Raw genomic sequence first — 12,620 nt, 5'->3', positions numbered from 1 at the left:
TAAAAACAAAAATACAAGCGTCACAGTACGAAAGAAGCTCCAAGAACGAGCTCAGGAGAGGCGAAAAAATGACAGCAAGATACACAACCAAGTGCACAAGTTGATAAATAAAGAAATAATAGTTGATTATGACACTAATGAAAAGGTGAATGCAAAATTTATTTTGAATAAATATTTAAATATAATTACCCATTTGACCAAGGAAAATATAAATTTAAAAAAAATCATAGAAAAAATAAAACTACAAAATGACGAAAACGAAAGTACACTCACTAAATACGAACATGAGTTGAGAACAAAAAATGACATCATCGGCAAAATAACCAAGAAGTATGGCGTACATATTTTGGGGGAAAATTTTAATGGGTGTAGTGTCCCTGATGAAGAAGTAAAAGGAAGGCACCCCATCATTCAACAAGACATGGCGGTGCTGAAAGAGGATAATACGAGCTTACCAATTGGGGGAAGAACAAATTGTGTCCCCCATGGTGTGGAAAATCATCAAATGGGTTACTCCTCAAATTGCTGTAATGTTATTGATGCGGGGTCTAATACTCAGTGGGGAGACAAAATTGGGGGATTCACGACAGGCAACTTTCCATCCAGTCGTAGGATCAATCTCCAGAGTGACCATCCAGAAGGGGTGAATCGCAGCAGTAAAATGACAGTTTCACAGATGTCTCACGACAAAACCGTTCCGCATGAAGACGCAAACAGAACTATGCTAGGTGAAAAAAGAGGGTTAACAAATTTGACCGACTACAGGGATAAATTCACATGGCAGGAAAAAACAATCAAAAATGAAATGCCACTTTTTAAGGCAAAAGATTCAAATCTGTACTTACATGGACAGAGCAAAATACAAAATAATGATAACTGCCTTGATGAACTGAATTGCCTCATAAATAGCTCCCCCAGTGCTGCCGACCTTAGCGATGTTAAAATTGTCCCACATGGAGAAGCACGCTTTGAAGAAATTGAAAGGTATCATAAAAAATGCGAGGAAGAGTATAAGGATGTACATACCCCAAGTAATTTTGTCGATAAAGCAAACAGTTTAATCAGCGTTCGCACAGAAAGGGACATGTATCAAGGTGCCACTCAGGAGAAAAACCCAATTGGGAATGTTCCATCATTCTTGTATGACGATTTGTCAAAAATGAGAAGCTTCCCTACGGTGAGAAGCGATGATCATGCGGAAGAAAGCTCCGAAGATAAATATAGCAAACGGGACGAGTTATTTTGGAGCGGGGAAGAAAAACAAGATGGTTGTACGGATAGAGCGACGCGCGTGCATGCGGATCGTATGCCTGTTGGCAGTCCCGACAACCACGTGTCTGTAGTGAGTAAAATGGCCACTGCGGTCATGCAAAGCGATAGCGAGGGAGAGGCAAATCATGACACGACCCCGACCCAAATGGATGCTGAAGTTGCGGATGGGGGGCGCGAAAATTGTAACGCGGCGAATTCGAGTGCACCCGATAAGAAAAGTGTGAACGACGATCTGGAGGATGACAATTATGAGGACTTGGAAAATATTATGTTTACAATATTGAAGCTCAGGAAAAAGGGATAGCTAAAATGGGTAGCTAAAAATAGGGCAGTTTAACAGGGCAGCTAAATAGGGGCAGGCAAGTCCGCTTTCCCGCTTGCGCATCGAACGCTTCGCCATATACATGTACATATCGGTGCATGCATAAGCACATATTTTTAATTCCCCTATGGAGCTTTCACACCAATGCTGCCTTGACGCATTATGTGGTCCGCCGTTCTATGCACCACAAAGGGGAGGCGCCCGGGGGGAACAAGTCGGTTGCGTCGCGGTTAAGCAGGTACAAATATGGGCATATATGTTCATATATGTATATACGTAAAATTGTGCACATTTTTGTGGGGGTTCAAGCAGAAGACCCCGTTTGTGGACCGAACGCCGCGACACCAAATGACCACATTTCGTTACAAAACATTTTATACACAAAGGCAGAAGCGAGAAACAGCCACCCGTTTGCATACTTTGTGGTTTTAGCTGCACATCTCGGGTGCAAGTTACATATGAAAAAAAAAAAAACGTTGCTACGTGATGTGAAGCATAGCAACCGATTTATGTACATCCCGTTTAAACCACATGAGGGTGTGAATTTGTTTGCGTAGAACCCCTTCCAACATGTGCATTTTTCTGTAAAATGAAGCTTATTTTGTGATTTATGAGAAAAATGTTTTTTTTAAATATTTTTTCAATGCAGTGTTTATTATGTTTTTCCCGAACAGCATCTTCGTCAATGTTATTTTTTAACGCGCAAGTTTGTGATTTATGTTTATCTTTAATTCCATTTTTTTTCCTTTTTTTTCATATTTTTTTAACTTTTTTTTTCCTTTTTTTTCACATTTTTTTAACTTTTTTTTTCCTTTTTTTCACATTTTTTCAAGTTTTTTTTTCCTTTTTTTCCACATTTTTTTAACTTTTTTTTTCCTTTTCTTTTTTCTGTTCCGTTCGTTCGAACATTCCTGCCCCCAACCCCCCAATGCATGTAAACGCAAAGTGAACATGTACGTAAGTAGGTTTGCCGCAATATCAAATTGCTAATCTTACGTGTACCCCTGCATATACGTTTATGTTAAATTCGTCTTTGTTTGCATTTGGACGTAAAGTGTATTTATTCGTTTTCGAAACAGTCGATTGAGTACGCACGTTTCTTTTATTGGCAAAATGGATTGCTTAATAAAGAAGATCAAACAGGTGTTTCAGCACTCCATCCAGAAATGCTTCCCCTCAATTAGCGAAGAAGTCGTGGTTACCTACGCCAACGCGAAATTCGGCCACTTCCAATGTAAGAGAGCAAACGCGTGCATCACATATGCGCGTATATCACATAGAGTTATGCGACCGTCTACGTGTGTGTGATTGCGCCTTTTCTCGTGTGCACTGTCAAATGGGGGAGTGGCGTTACGCTGGATGGTTGCTTCTCCGTTCCGTTTGTGCTCCCGTCTCCTTTTCAATTCTTCAATTGGGGGACGCATTTCGCGCATTCTGTGCATGCATTTAGCGCACCCCCAAGTGAAGAAAACGTTTTGTGGATGCCACAGGGCGGATGACGCGATACATTTGTGAAGCTGGCCATCGTTTCAGAGCAGTTTGGAGGCGACGAAATGGGAACAGAAGTGTTAGGATGGCTGCATGTTGGAGTGGCTTCATTTTTGGATGCCTTCATGTTGGGATGCCTTCATGTTGGGATGTCTTCATGTTGAAATGGCTTCATGTTGGATGGCTTCATGCTGGGATGGCTTCATGTTGAAATGTCAGCATGTCGAAATGTGCATGTGCGGATGTGGCCCATGTTGAGACGCGCACTTCCGTAAAGAACAATGGAAGGCCGCTATTATCACTGCTTCGCCCCCATTTTCCGCTCCCCAATCCCCCTCAGGTAACAACGCCATCAACATTTTCAAAAATCATGGAAAGGAACTAAACGTGGAAAGTGCGCAGAAGCTCTCACAGATGATAATAGAAAACATCAGCGAGAATTTTTTCGAGGAAATTAAATCATCGCCGCAGGGTTTCATAACTGTCAAATTGTCTAAGGAGTACATAGAAAAGTCGCTACTAAAATTGTATAAAAATAATAAAATTGAAATAAGCGTGAATATAAATGAAGTGAAGGGTGTAAATGATGGAGACTACAAAAAAGTGTTAGTCGATTTCTCTTCCCCAAATATTGCCAAAGAAATGCATGTCGGACATTTAAGATCAACCATATTAGGAGATAGCATATGTAAAATTTTTGAGTTCCTAAATGTAGAAACTCTTAGGGTTAATCATGTTGGGGATTGGGGCACACAGTTTGGAATGATTATAAATTATATATTCTCCAATTATCCGAATTACAAGGAAAACATGCCAGATTTAACCAATTTGACGAGTTTGTACCAAGAGGCTAAAAAAATGTACGACGCAGATAAAGAATTCGAAAAAAACGCAAAAAATTATGCCATCAAATTGCAAAATAATGATGAAGATTGCGTATTTATTTGGAAAAAATTATGCGAAAGTAGCAAAAAAGAATTCGACAAACTTTATAAAATATTAGATATCAATTTAGAGTATGTTGGAGAATCATACTACATCAGTATGATTTCATCAGTTTTGCAAATGTTAAAGGATGAACAGTTATTGACAAATGTTGGGGATGCTATCTGTTATCAGTCGGAAAAATTTAATGTCCCATTATTTTTACAAAAATCGAATGGTGGGTTTGGCTACGATTCTACAGATGTTGCTGCTCTTCATTATAGATTAAAAAAATTAAATTCCGATTGTATTATTTATGTTACGGATAATGGACAATTATCCCATTTCGAAACTATATTTGACCTAGCCAAGAAGGCAAAATGGACAAGTGAAAAAACCAAGTTAGTTCACGTTGGCTTCGGTCTTGTCCTAAATGCAGATAATAAAAAATTCAAAACGAGAAGTGGCACCACCATAAAGCTCATTAATCTCATCAACGAGGGAACTGAGCGAGCCAAGAAGGACCTTCTCGAGAGGATTCAGTTGAAGAGCGAAGAGGAAAAGAGCTACTTTAAAGGTGCGAACAGAAAAGAGCCTTAATAGAACGGAGAGCGTGGTGAAATTAGTGTCACGCTAAACGCTCCTCGTTTGCCTGTGCTGGATGCGCCCAACACAGAATTCCGATTTACTTGCCCCTCTTCTTTTTTCCGTTCACCATGATGCATTGTATGATGGCATTGAACGGGATGCAAAAGTGGCCCTGCGAGTATAGCACACATTAATGTATATTTATTTTTCGTTAAATTATTCCTCTTGTTTGTTGACCCCCCCCCCCTGAAGGAATAGACATAGATCAGTTGAGCGAACAGCTGTGTGTGAGTGCCATCAAGTATTTCGACATCAAGCAGCACAGAAACTCGGACTACAAGTTTTCGTATGATAATATGCTGAATGTGAAAGGTATACGCGAGGGGAAAAAGCGAATTATGCACCCGATGAGTACCCTCCACCTCTCCGCATGTTTTTTTTTTTTTGTGAACATTTTTGCCACATTTTGACTCTATTCCTACACTGCAGGAAACACGGGACTGTACATTATATACGCCTACTCAAGGATGTGCTCCATTTTTAGAAAGTGCAGCGTAGATATGGACGAACTGTCGAAAGGTGTGCGCCTTGCATAGTAAACGAATGGGACTGCATTGATCGATGGTTGTTTGAGTGCCTTTTTTAAAAAAACTTTTTTTTTTTCCCCACTCTTTGGCAGACGAGCTGAACCTAGTTAGCCCGTACGAAGTAAACCTAGGATTGCACATTTTAAAATTCCCCGACGTCTTTTATTTTATTTTAAAAAATATGCTAATTCACAAGTAAACGTTGAAATGAAAGAAAGAGCGTAAAATGCTGCCCCACATTTGAGGGGGGAAAAAAAAAAGAAGGCACATATATGTGTTATGAGTACTGCACAGATGTGAACACCGCTATAGGATGATTGCATGCTTCTCCACTCATTTTGAGTAACTTCACGTTATTTATATGTATGTGCCCATCCCTCCCCCTAATTCACGTAGATTGGCTGAGTACACCTACGAGTTAACGACCATATTCACGGCGTTCTACGAAAACTGCAAAGTTTTAAACAGCGAAAACGAGAAAACGAGACTAATTCTGTGTGCCATAGCAAAGTCATTATTACAGGTAAATGCGAAAAGGAAGCTTACACGCGCTCAGATGTGCACATCTGTGTGTGTATCTGTTTGAAGAGCCCTCTTTTTACAGAAACACACAGCAGGGTCGACCGTTGCGCGGTGCGTGCATCTCTTCGCATTGCAGATAGGCATATTGCCAACTGTGGGTGTGCCAACGCGCATACCATCATGTGTGTTTAGTTAACGTGTGTTATGCATGTGTTGTAATGCTCAACCCCTCACTAATGTGCATTCCCTTTCTTACGACGTTCAGATTTGTCTGAAACTCCTAGGCCTGAATGCCATAGAAAAATTGTGAGAGAAAAAACAAAGAACATAATTTAGAACCAAGCTGGGAATAACAAATGAACAAGGATTTCATGCTCCTTCAACCATACGAGCGACGGATCAGTATCTCCCGATTGTGTTAACAGAATTTGCGTAACACATTTTTACCCCCCTAACTGTACATTACAATTTTTTATTGCTAAACTGTAGAATATGAATTTTTTTTTTCAATTAAGCAAAAATGAAATTGCTATTTTTACCAAATGGTGATATACCCATCCTGTTGGTCACGCCTTCTTTTTATTTCCCACAAATTCTTCACGCAGTGGGAATGAGAAAAGAAAATTTTGCACACGTACAAAAGGAGAAATTAAAACATCACAAAGTAGAGAGAGAGAAAGAAGAAAAAAAAAAATATATATATACATATAAATAAATAAAATAAAATAAACTTTATGAAAATGTATGTTTGTAGAATGGACAATTCAATGTGAAGTCCATTTTGTACATATGAGTGTTGTATTATATTAACTTTTTTTTATTTTTTTTGTAATAGTAACATTATTGTAAACAGTAAAGGACTTTAAAAATAACGCTCTTTTTAAAACGTTTTTATAAAAGTTTGAACATCCCTTGATGAATTTTCAGAAGACACCTTAAGGGAGGATTAGCCCTTTAATTTGCTTTGGTGGGGCTTGACACTTGGAGTGGAAAAGAAATTGCCACGAAAAGGTCCCAGGCTGGGTTCAATAATTATGAAATACGGTTAATCAGAGGCACAAATCGTATCACCAATGTATGTTTAGCCCATTTGTGTTTTACTGCCCACAGAGGGGCATGTCATTCGGACGTACGCTATACGTTGTGTGCTCCATGGTTGCGTTGTGAACACGCCTTGACCGCGACCCTTCGCGAACAGGCACGTAAATGTACACCCGTAGACATAATAAAGTTAAACAAGTGGATGCTCCCTTTATCTGCGACATGGCGTACATACAAGCAGGGGAACACTTTTCGCATATTTCAGAAAATATTGCCCGGAAGAAGAGGAAGATGAGGAAGAAGATGAGGAAGAAGAAGAAGTCCAGTGCTTTCTTCGTCAATTGAGAACATAACGTAATTTGCATCTAGCAGATAAAAGCATCTTCTTGCATTTTTTAAAAGACATTTTTTTGTAGGGCGCTTCTTCCTGCCATAATTTCATCATTTTATCGCTTGCCATAAAGTACTTTTTAAAAATAGATGCATTTTTAAAACCGTTTAAATGTTCGTGAAATAGCGCTTTTCTATTTTTTCTCTGAATGTTAAAAAAACAAAAAACAAAAGTTAGCAAATTCGAAAAGTTATTTTTGCCACCATGGCTATATCATTCCTCCCATTTTGTTGCTGCCTATGGGTAATTTTTTTCTTACAATTTATAGGAAAAAACTGTAAACCTTCTTTCATTGCAGTGCGTGAAATAGTGAAAAATAGTTTAATTTTTTTCTCAAAAAATAAGGTTAAAAAAGCTTATTTCTGATGTACCCTTCCGTGATATGTTCATATTGTAATATGCTGCGGCAGTAAAAATATGCAGAGTGCGTGCGGCAAAAAAAAAAAACGGTACGCTTAACATTACATGCGCTGCATTATGCGCTCACGCGGTTTCGTAAATATATTATAGGTGTACAATTATGTATGTTTTTGTACATACCTGCTATGCTGCGCTATGCTATGATAAAGGGGAGGAAACGTTCATGCGCTTTTTAAACCTACCATTTATGAGTAATGCGCGGCGCGGCGAAATTTTAAACATATTTACAGTGATGAAAAATAATTTGCAATTTTGTCCGTACATATTTTTTTACTTTCAAAGATTACTGCCATTGCATGTTACCATATTCTATGTCAGTGCGCGTTTAGTATAACGTTCGTTTGGCGCACAAACAACGCTCATGTCGCGTTCATTCTGCGGTCATTTTCTGAGGCATCCCCCGCCCATTTCAACGCGCAAAGGAGGACGTGTCGCATAGGAAGAAGTCGCACGTTGCGAAGATTAGTATTTTCCTACTGCTCATTTTAATTTAGTTCCATTATATAGATTCCCCCTCGCTGCGTTTGCGCAGTTGTACGGCGTGGGCGTACTGGCGCAGCGGTGGAACCTGCTTGCAGTAGACCAGCAGATCAGTAGAACGGTAGACCCGTCATTTTTCCGTTTGCCCATGGGGCACAACTTTTCAGAATAGTTTCTAAACCATGTCCGTAGGGCGCAATATTGTCATGTGCTGGGAAGTTTAGCCGACATGCCCTCCCACGAGTTATTTTTTGTTATATATTGATTTATTCGCTCGAATTTTAAATAAATTTTTAACACCATTTTGAAGTAACGGCAAAAGGGAGCTCATGTGTATGTGGTTGCCTAGACCGTGGTTGTCCAGTTTGCGGATATACACGCCCTTTGTGGACATACACCCCTTTTGAGGACATACACCCCCGTTGCACTGCCCTTTCAAAGTTGGCCTTTATAGCGGCAGCTGGGGACGCATACGCGCACATAACTCATTAGCCGCAACGTTAACGATTTCCTGTATGTTTGTGCACGTGCGTCGTATGTACCTTTTTCACCCATAAGGAACACCCCCATTTTGCTGCTTTCACCTCTGGGTAGAGCGCAGTACCCTCCTTTTTTTGGTGCCCCATCAGCTGCCCCCCTCTGTTCATTCATTTGTTGTCAAAAAAGATGGAGTACGGAAATGGAGGGGACAAGATTTTCGACTTGAACTCAATCAGTCGAGAGAAGTTGGAGTTGGTGGAAGTTTTCTATGATAAAATGAAGGACACAACAAACGCGAATGCGTTGTACTTGTATGCCCTGCAAATATTTAAGATCTGTAACATCCATAATGAATTGCCTCGTTTGGTGGTATTTGGCCAGCAGTCCATGGGGAAGACGACGCTTTTAGATTTTATTATGGGAGGACCCATGGGATATACAAGTTCAGACACAGGAACCAAACAGCCAATTGTCATCATACTAAAGCCTAGTGACACGAATAAAATAGAATGCTATTTGAATAAGAAGAAAGTAAGCATTGACGATTTGCATGAGAAAATGAAAGCCATTATGGTTAACTTGAGTGAGTCCATTATTCCTAAAGAGCTAGAAGTGGAAATTTCCATCCCAGGTGGCATTTACGCTACCTTCGTCGATTTGCCCGGAATAAAGGACGATTCCAAAGCGGGGTCAGAGTTGACGCGCAAAATTGTCCGTAATTATGTGCAGAACTTCCCGAACGATATTTACATTTTGGTGAAGAAGGCGTCGGACGATCCGGCTAACTGGCCCTACCATTTGAGGGAGTTTTTCATGAAACCCAAGCCCATGGGTAAGTTGTCGTGCGAATGGCATACGTGACGCGAGGGTGTGCCGACTACGCGTTACTCATATGTTTAATGTGCTCCTTTTGCATACATAGTGCGACGCGCTTACACTCTGTAACTCCCCCCCTCTGCCAACGCTACAGGTCTCGGTCTGCAAAACAAACAGTGCATCGTCGTGGGGACGAGAGCCCTGGAATTTCTGAACAATGAATTGAGCACAATAAAAACGCTGACGGAGCTGTACGACAGGGTGAAGAAAAGAGGAATCATGGACCATAATGATAATATTCTATCACTCTACTTATTGGAACTGTTTTCCATACCGATAGAGCAGAAGGAAAAAAATGACTTTCTAACCAACAGAATTTCGATGTACTCCAAGATACTGAATGGAAGGAAAAATGTGCTAGACTTGCTGCTGAACAAATTTGAAAACGATTGTAATGACTCCATTAAGAAGGAGTTACTGGACTGTTTCGATGTGGAGAAATTCAAACAAGAAGTGAATAGCAAATTTATGAACATCCTAATACAGCAGTTACGTAAGGTAGAAGTGAAGCTAGAAAAAAAAAAATCCAAGATGGAATTTTATAATAAAAAATTAGAAGAGCTATACAACAAAGGAAATATATTAAGCATAAGAGAGCAAGTAAAATTGTACATACGAGAATTGGTTAATATCGTATCGAATTTGTTGACAGGAAATTACCCCATTTTAAATTTGCCAAATAATGGGGAAGACTTTTTAAAAAAATATGGTGGAACTTTAATGGAAAATTTAAAAGACGGAAATGAACTAGCGGTGGAGTTATTTGAAAAGCAGGGATTGTATGACGAAAACTTTCTTAACTACTTAAATGAATATTTGTACAAATATGCAAATGAAAATGATTTAAATAAGTCCATTTCGTCGGAGAGTAACTACGACATTAATAATATCTTGAATAACGACCTGCACAACAGTAATAGCAATAATAATAACATTATTAAGAGGGCGGACACGTACGACACGCTAAACGATATGGAAAAAAAAAACTTTGACAATAATGTACCTGCTCTCGTGGAAGGGCAGCCTGTGAGATTCATTCTGGCCAAAGAAGAAAGCAGCATGTTTGGCGTTGTCCAAAATACACCCACAGACGCGAAAAGTAAAAATATATTAGTCAGTTTTTACTTCAGAAATAGTAACACGGAAGAGCAAGTGCAAATAAAGTCCGTTGAGAAAGACCGATTAACAGTTATCAAGGCAGTCGAAACGCTGAATGGCGATCCTTCCTTTTTGAATGGATTACAAGTTTGGTACAAAATGATAAGGGATGATGGATGGGTTGGATTCGACAAAGCAGAAATTATTAAAGTGTTTAACAACAATAGCAAAATTAAAGATGTGCTTATCAGAAATTTGTCGAAAAATGATGAAGTAATATCCATAAAAATTAACGACCTCTACATGGATTACGTAATTGATGAAAATAAAGAAAATGAGGAAAATGAAGAAAACGAAGAAATGAAAGAAAATGATGATGATATACTTAAAAGAATTGCAGGACCACACACCGATTTGAAAATCCTGAATCAGCTAGCCATCACATATATTTGTAAATGGCTCAAATACAATATTGCAAAAATCGAACCAGAAAAAGATTTCTCAGATGAAGTGCTGCTACAAATGATGAGGAGTATTCACAACATCGTTGATCAGAGTGACTGGAAACCATTAGTTGTTGATCTGCTTCAAGCCAATATAAGTGGAAATATTTTACATCTCACCAAATTAGCTAGCTGCTCAGCTGCCGTAGCATTAAATAGAGTATTCAAAGCAGGCTTGGGAGAAATTAATAGAAAAATTAAAAATAATTACATGGATGAAAATATATATCTGTTAAGCACAAATCCCAAGTTCCTGGACGAATTGAATCAGGCCTTGCATAATTTCTGCAAAGAAAGAGCCATTAGTTGTGCCAGCGAAATGAAAGACATTGTTTTTGAGCAAACCTATGCTGTACATTTCGAAATCATCGAAGAAATTTTCGATGGCTGCAAACTGTTTGAAGATAACTTCCTCACGCCTAGTGGTGTTAAACCCACCATGTCTATAATTACCAAAAATGTAAAACAGAATTTGGCATATAGAAACCATCAGTTGTCCCTAACTGACATAAAAATTAACAAAAAGTCAAAGTCGAAGGAACTCATACAGGAGGAGGTCAAGCTACAGTTCTGGGCTATCAAAATGCTCATATCCGTGCCCTTCGCAACTAAGATTTATGCCCATTTTCTGAACAACATCCTTCCCAAAAATAAGCATCTGGCCAATGTCCTGGACTACTCGATTGACTGCGAGAGCACGCTGGAGAAATATATCCAGAGCAAATTGCTCAACCGGGAGGTGAACGGTAAGTGGTTAAGTGGTTAAGCGGTTAAACGGTTAAGCGGTTAAACGGTTAAGCGGTTAAGCGGTTAAGCGGAGACGTGACGACACGTTGACAGAATAGCGCCCCCCCCGTGCGCACAGCAGCGGCCTATCGATATTCGCGGGGCACCCCTTTTCCCTCCTTTTAAGCGCGTACACATATGTTGTGTGCGTTCTGTATACTCAGCCACTGTGCGGATTTGCACAAATAGGGCCACGCTTACAACGAATTCCGTCCTCCTTATTTTTCCCCACACACCCAGGTGTCCTGGTCCCAATTGATGACAAGGAGCTGATGTCGCACTACAACATCATCGACAATAGAGACAACCTTTTGAGAAAGTTGGAAAACCAGAAGAGGCTCAACCAGTACCTTACCATCGTTGCAAATTCGATCAAGCTGCTGAAAAATAATGTAATACGAAATGGGACAAATAAAATTGCGCACTTTTTTATTTTGTGCAAAATTGGGATTACTCTTTTGTCATTTTTTTTTTTGGCTCTGCGTTTCTCCCATGTTAATTTTCTGAAATGCGCCAAATGTTGCAATTTTCACTGCGTGTACAATTTGCCTAATTTTCTTTCCCATTTTTAGTTATCCAAGGAGAGCACACTTGATTTTGTAACGAAGTTGGATTTTGGCCAAGAAAATAAAAAAAATTGGCATCGTGGGGGTACGTAAAAGGAAAATATTGGCATTTTGAATTTTCATATTTACCGTGCCCCCCAGGCGACGGCATAAAACAGCACAAAGTATGCACAACTCCTCTTCATTTTGTCCCATTTCATTTTGTTCCCTTTCAGATTCGTATGAAGACTGACGTCCTCGTGGCTATTTCAGCAACCGGATTTTTTTTTCCTTTTT

At 39.5% G+C, this 12,620-nt stretch overlaps 3 protein-coding genes across 3 annotated transcripts in view; all 3 read left to right on the top strand.

Annotated features, from left to right (window-relative positions):
• Positions 1-1,576, top strand: part of PCYB_144500 (hypothetical protein) — a gene marked incomplete at both ends in the record, with an annotated part of 1,904 nt that extends 328 nt beyond the window's left edge. Inside the window, one exon of the mRNA XM_004224921.1 lies at positions 27-1,576. Within this exon, the coding sequence (XP_004224969.1) occupies positions 27-1,576 (1,550 nt within the window). The remainder of the gene's footprint in view (positions 1-26) is intronic.
• A 1,131-nt stretch (positions 1,577-2,707) lies between these two features.
• PCYB_144490 (arginyl-tRNA synthetase) lies at positions 2,708-6,013 on the top strand (the record flags this gene model as incomplete). Its single annotated transcript, XM_004224920.1, has 7 exons — positions 2,708-2,861; positions 3,423-4,583; positions 4,847-4,966; positions 5,084-5,173; positions 5,274-5,376; positions 5,578-5,704; positions 5,969-6,013. The coding sequence occupies 7 exons, from the start codon at positions 2,708-2,710 to the stop codon at positions 6,011-6,013; spliced, it is 1,800 nt and encodes a 599-aa protein (XP_004224968.1).
• A 2,688-nt stretch (positions 6,014-8,701) lies between these two features.
• PCYB_144480 (hypothetical protein) lies at positions 8,702-12,437 on the top strand (the record flags this gene model as incomplete). The annotated part of the gene is made up of 4 exons (XM_004224919.1): positions 8,702-9,347; positions 9,486-11,738; positions 12,019-12,170; positions 12,351-12,437. The coding sequence occupies 4 exons, from the start codon at positions 8,702-8,704 to the stop codon at positions 12,435-12,437; spliced, it is 3,138 nt and encodes a 1,045-aa protein (XP_004224967.1).
• Between the last annotated feature and the right edge of the window lie 183 nt (positions 12,438-12,620).

The sequence above is a fragment of the Plasmodium cynomolgi genome, chromosome 14 (genome assembly GCF_000321355.1).
Source record: "Plasmodium cynomolgi strain B DNA, chromosome 14, whole genome shotgun sequence".
Lineage (NCBI taxonomy): Eukaryota > Apicomplexa > Aconoidasida > Haemosporida > Plasmodiidae > Plasmodium > Plasmodium cynomolgi.
Note: the sequence above shows the minus strand (reverse complement) of the source record. Positions and strands in the feature narration are given on the sequence as shown.